This window comes from Lipotes vexillifer, unplaced genomic scaffold (genome assembly GCF_000442215.2).
Source record: "Lipotes vexillifer unplaced genomic scaffold, Lipotes_vexillifer_v1.1 scaffold371, whole genome shotgun sequence".
Classification (NCBI taxonomy): domain Eukaryota; kingdom Metazoa; phylum Chordata; class Mammalia; order Artiodactyla; family Lipotidae; genus Lipotes; species Lipotes vexillifer.
The window spans coordinates 3,799,118-3,805,396 of NW_006786304.1; the positions used below are offsets into that span (position 1 = coordinate 3,799,118).

General features: G+C 49.8%; 1 protein-coding gene across 1 annotated transcript in view; it reads left to right on the plus strand.

Moving 5' to 3' along the window:
• Positions 1 to 1,629: 1,629 nt before the first annotated feature.
• The window catches only part of B9D2 (B9 domain containing 2), a 7,873-nt gene continuing 3,223 nt past the window's right edge, over positions 1,630 to 6,279 (plus strand). The window contains exons 1-3 of the mRNA XM_007458616.1: positions 1,630 to 1,762; positions 2,252 to 2,343; positions 5,852 to 5,977. Coding sequence (XP_007458678.1) covers positions 2,256 to 2,343; positions 5,852 to 5,977 — 214 coding nt within the window. The 5' untranslated portion in view covers positions 1,630 to 1,762; positions 2,252 to 2,255. The remainder of the gene's footprint in view (positions 1,763 to 2,251; positions 2,344 to 5,851; positions 5,978 to 6,279) is intronic.

Below are 6,279 nucleotides of genomic sequence, written 5' to 3' on the forward strand. Positions count from 1 at the left end.
AGTAGACTGCCAGGGAAGTCCCATGTACGGGACTTTGATGACTGGTTGGACGTGGTAAGTGATGGAGCTGAGGATGACACCCATAACCTCCATATTCCTTTGATACTGGGAGATGTGTGTCCAAGAGAGGCAGGACAGCAGGAAATTAAGAACATAAGGTGTGGGGATGGAGTGAGACAGAACTATAATCAATTTGGGTTTTTTAAAAATAAATTTATTTATTTTTTATTTATTTAAATTTTGGCTGCGTTGGGTCTTCGTTGCTGTGCGCGGGCTTTCTCTAGTTGCGGCGAGCGGGGGCTACTCTTCGTCGCGGCGCGCCGGCTTCTCATCGCCGGTGGCTTCTCTTGTTGCCAAGCTCATGCCCTAGGCACGTGCGGGCTTCAGTAGTTGTGGCTCAAGGGCTCTAGAGCGCAGGCTCAGTAGTTGTGGTGCAGGAGCTTAGCTGCTCCGCGGCATGTGGGATATTCCTGGACCAGGGCTTGAGCCAGTGTCCCCTGCAGGCGGATTCTTAACCACTGCGCCACCAGGGAAGCCCATCAATTTGGTTTAAGGCAAACGATTTTGCCCTAATTTCTTCATCTTAAGTAAAGCTGATAATTACCCACCCTGTGGGATATCTGTGAGGATTAAAGGAGATCATGCATGCAAAACAATCAGTTTACAGCTGCTGGCATGGAGAAATCACTCGATAAATGGTAGCTTTCAAATATACCTATTAGTGAAATATTATTGAATTGTATACCTATTGAATTATTTTATCTATATAAATATTATCCTGTTGAAACGTTGCCCTCTCCCTATAACTTTCAGCTGGTGACTCTAACTTTTGCAGTCCCCGTTTTGCAAAAAGTAGAGGAATGAGCTCCTTTTGGACTCCCGGGGTCTGGGCTGGAGGAATAAGGCACGAACTACGGTGGGGAAGGCACCGGCTCAGGAAATCAGAATGTGTGAGTGCCTCTGACTCAGTCATTCCCCTTGTGTCCATTACATGGATGCGATAACTGAGACCTAGAGCTGTGCAAGGTCACAAGTTACTGACAGAGTCCAGCCTTCAAAAACAGGATTTTTTGCAGATAAAGAGGCCTCAGTTCCTCATTTCTCATACGCCTTCCCCCAACCCACCCCCTGCTTGCTCAGAATCAGCACTAACAGTGAAGGAAGTTGAATTTATCAGTTCTTGAGGAGTTTGGAGGAATTCTAAAAAGGAACGCCCTCCCCAACTTCTCTGAATGAGGTTTTTTTTTTCCAGTTATGAGGCAGGGGGATGCACACAATGGCGTGAGGGAGATTTCCCCCCTGGCTCTGGCTCAAGTCTCTGACTTGTGCCCCCGGTTGAGAGAGAGTTTTAGGGGGCACGGGACATCGATGGATTTGCTTATTCTGTTATGAGAGTATCTGGGACAAACAGTTGGTGCCCAAACTTCCTCAGCCACGCTCAAGATGGCCACATAAGGCCACGCCGCAAATGGCTGAACCGTGGTTCGCGGTTGGAGAGACGCCTTTCCCAAAATGGAGAGGGGGGAGATAAAGTGTCAATCATGCTAGCCCCGCCCCCATAGATTGCTAGGGCCAATTAGCGACCCACAGGGCGGGGACAAGGCCAGGGGAGGAGGCAGCCGTTGCCCCAGCAACAACCAGGGAGGCTGGAGGCGGGCGCGGCTTCGGAGGAATCGGCGTCTCAGCAGTCTTGCTGCCGGGAAGGTCCTGGGAGAGGCGCGAGCTAGGCCTGGGAAGTCAGCGCCTGCGGAGAGAGGGACAGGTCAGGTCCATGAACTCCAATCCCCGCTTTCGCCTCTCCTAACCGTTAGACGCTCTGAGGTAGGAAAAACGCATGCGCAGGCTCAGAGGTGGAGCTAAGGTGCCCTGCACTTAAAACGCATGCGCCTCATGGAGGTGGGGGGCGGAAATCTGACCCGAGGAGGCGGTGCTTTTGTGTTGTGGGCGGAGCCATGTGCCCCTGGGGCGGGACTTTCCGCTGCAATGAGCAGGATGAAAAGGTTACTTTAGAGGCAGGCAGAATTAGATGCCAGCTCCTTGGAGCGTCCGTTTCTCGCCCCTCATTTTTCTGCGGCTCTCCTGGAGAGGCAGTTAGTATCATGGTTAAGACCGCAGCCTCAGTGGTTTGACGAAACTAGCTTGGAATCCCAAGTACTGCTCCTTACTTGGTGGACCTCAGTTCTCCCATCTATTAGGTGGAGATAATTGTACACTTTTCTCATAAGGCTGTGATTATATTTTCCCCCCTCAGGACCATGGCTGAGGTGCACGTGATTGGGCAGATCATGGGGGCCACCGGTTTCTCGGAAAGTAGCCTCTTCTGCAAGTGGGGCATCCACACAGGTATTCCCGGGCATGGTTCATTTCCCCACCAAGACCCCGCAGCCTAGACGCCTCCACCTACTTTCCTTGATCCCCTGACCTCAGTCCCTGATCCTCAGCTTCCATGGGCTCTCAGGACTCCTAACCCTGACCACGCTTTGTTCATGTGAGTCTCAGGCTCCCTTCTTACTATCCCTTCCCATCCCATCTCTGGGGACTCAGACTCCCACTCTCTCAACACACATTCCCTAAGGATATGAGACTATAGGCTGGACCCACCCAGCTACCCCCAACACACACTCCCTGTCCTCAAAACACTTGACAGCGGTAACGACACTGCTTGGACTTCATTTCACTGTCTTAGGGCTGCTCTGGGTGCCTCCACCATCTTAACTCTTTGCTTAACCATTTCCATTTATTGAGCTCTTAATGTTAAATGGAAGTTTCCATCTTGAAATGAAGAGGAGAGGCCACCTTCCTGTATTCATATTTCTCTGTGAGAATGTAGGAACTCTGTTCTGACAGTTATCCAAGTCCATCCACACAGGCCCAGGAGGGACCTTGGAGGTCTCAATTTTCATGCCTCTCCATCAGAGTGTGGTGGGTGGTGTGATGGCTAGGGCCACAGGCCACCAGGTGGCCACCAGGTCTGGGCTCAAATACGAACTCCTTTGCCCATTGATTGGGAGCCTTTGGACTTGACCTCTCTGAGCCTCAGTTTCCTTGTCTGAAAATGAAGCTAGTGGCAGCTGAGGCAGCAGAGTGCTGAGGTTAAGAGCACAGACTGCCTGGGTTTCAAAACCAGCTCTTGCTTATTAATTATGTGACCCTGGCCACTTGTCTTTGCCTCGATTTCCCTGTCTATAAAATGGGAATAATAACACTATTTACCTCATGGGGTTGTTGGGAGGACTAAATGAATATCAGTAGCACTTAGAAGAGGGCCTAGACTTGTAAGTTCTCAGTAAGTGTTTGCCTGGCTTGTGTAAAAATTGGATGGGCTCTTGTTCGTAAAGCCCTGGGTATGTAGCCTAGCACAGATAAATGCCCAAGAAATGAGTGTGGCCGTTGCCATCATCATCTTTTCAGGCCTGGGGTTCTTTGCGATTTCACTGGTGGGTAGGTTGGTGGTTGAGATTCCCTGGGAAATTGGGATCCTCCAGCTGAGCAAATAAGAAGCAAGGCCTGGAATCAGACTTGGTTTCTAGTACCCTTCCACTCACTTGCTCTGTGACCCTGGCAAGTGCGATTCCCTCTCGCAGCCTCAGTTTTATTATCTGTAAAGTGTGACTATTTGTCCTTCATGGGGTGTTAGGAAGTCTTGTATGTGAGGATCCTGACTCAAGGCTTGGTGCTTTCCTCACCTGGCCCGCAAGGGAGCAGTAATCAACATGATTTTTATTATTTCAGGGGGCTCTTGGTCAGGGAGAAGGGGGTAGGGGGCAGTTAATCCAATAGAGAGCCAAGGCGCGGTCAGATAAAGAGCTTGGTCTCTGCCATCAGTCAGAGCTCCATTTGAAGGATTTCCATGGCGGTCCAGTGGTTAAGACTCCAAGCTTCCCCTGCAGGGGACACGGGTTCAAGCCCTGGCCAGGGAACTAAGATCCCACGTGGGGCGTGGCATGGCCAAAAAAAAAAAAAAAAAAAAAAAAAAAAACTTAAAAACAAATGAATTCAAGAGTAGAAAGTTTGGAACTTTCTTAAACAATTCATGTGGCCAGTAAACTTCACATTGATTATCACAAGGCAAACAACTCAGAGTTATCTGCCCTTCCTGGCTTGTTCTCTGTAAACAAGCTTTCGTTGTCCTTCATGTGAACTGAAAACCATATACTCGTATGGCCTGAGGGGATAGTTCCATGGAATTAAAGAAACTCTACATCAAACCTAACTGACTCTAATTAGCCTAATAGATTAATGACTTTCTAGTACTTAAAAAGCAGAAAAGGTTTCTATGTTAGATGATTACGAGTTTGAACTCAAAGAATCTTCTTCAGGGAATTTGGACTAAACCTTGAGGCATGTAAATAAAATAATGCCTTTATTCCCAAGAAACTTTTTTTTTTATTATTGTGTAGACAAAGTAGTACTGCTGTCCCATACAAATATACTCCCAAGTCTCTCAAGCCCTTTTTCCCTGATACTTGTTCCCATGTGATATACTGTCTTCTGACCAAAAAAAAAAAAAAAAAAAACGAAAACCTTAAAACGAAAGCAGAGCTCCATTTGAATCAGCTCCACCATGGGACCTTGGTCTGCTGTGGTCCTGCTGTAGCCCCAGCATGGAGAACAGTGCTTGGCACAGAGTAGGTGTTCAGTAAAGGTTTGTGGAATGAAAGGTAAAGGTTTCTTTACCTGTAAAACGGGGATTGTATTAGCCCCCACCTCCTAGGATCATCTATTTGTCCGAAACAAACATTTATTGAACACCTTCTGTGTAGCAAGATCTGGGTTTGAGGTTCTAGGGATCCAGTAGTTTACAACATCCCTGCTCTCTTGGGGCTCACAGCAGGGGAGACAGAAAAGAAATAAGCAGGTAAAGACGTGAGTGCAATGATTACAGATAGTGTACTAGGTACCAGGAAGAAATGAGATGAGAGATGATGTGAGAGGGACTGGTTAGTTTCGGGATAGGAGGGTGAGGGAGAACACCTCTGTGAAAGTGGAACTTGAGCTGATCCCTGAAGGATGAAAAAAAGCCAGGCATAGGGACATCCAGGAGCAGAGTTTTCTAGGCAGAGGGAACAGCCAGTGCAAAGGCCCTGAGGAGGGGAAAGAAAGAGGACCATTGAGGCTAGAGGGTGGTGAGGAATGGGGAAAGTGATGGGAGATGAGTTCAGGAAGGGGTTGGGGGGGCACAGGCCAGGCCATGTAAGGCCTTGCAGACTCCTCCTGTGGAGGAGAGTCTGTAAACTGGGGCTGGGGTGGGGATTAAGAGCCCCAGAGTGTGGATTAAATGAATTCATTACTAAAGCGCTTAGCGCAGCGTCTGGCATTTAGTAAGCGGTCGGTGCATTTTTGCTATTATTATCACCCTCAGTAGGATTGCTATTACGACGCACCGTTCACGATTTGCTCTGTGCTTCTGCTTGTGAAGGACTGCCTCGGCTCCATCTTAGTCCTTGGACTAGGCCTCTAAACGTGGGGTGAGAATAGTAGTAAAATGATCCCCAGCACTCATCCGGCACTCACTATGCCCCAGACACTGTTCTCAGTGCCTCGTGTGTATTAACTCATTTAATCTTCTCACAAGCCTGGGAGGAATGCATTATTATTACACCCACCTTACAGATGGGAAGACGGAGGCAGAGAAAGGTAACTGGCCCAAGGTTGCATGGGCAGGAAGAAATAGTGCCAGGATTTGAACCCAGACATTTGGCTCCAGGGTCCATGCTTTGCAACCCTCCGCTCCCCAATGCCAGGGAGAAATGGGGTCCTATAGCCACAGTGGGATCCCCCTCCTGATCCCCTTCCTGATGGCTGCCTCCCACCCCGCCCTGCCTCATCCGTGTCCTGGCTCTCACTGCAGGGGCTGCATGGAAGCTCCTGTCAGGCGTGCGGGAGGGCCAAACACAGGTGGACACCCCCCAGATAGGGGACATGGCTTACTGGTCCCATCCCATCGACCTGCACTTTGCCACCAAAGGCCTACAAGGTGAGTTCCTGGCCTGGGCCCCCCGGCTAGACTAAGGGGAGGTGGGTTAGAGGCACTCAGTGCTGCGGGGACTGGAAACATCAAGTGCTGTTCCTGCCCCGATGCCCTTTCGGTCCCTTTCCTGACCAGGCTTGGCCCTGGAGAGGGTGAGCTGAGGCCTCCCCAGGCCGGCTCTAGAGTGCATTAGGAGTGGGGCAGAGGCCAGGGGTGGACGGGGCAAGGTCAAGGGGAGAGCCAGGGGGAGAGGGAGGTGGCTTTCACAGAGACAAAGCAAGAGAGTCTTCAATCAGCAGGGAGCTGGG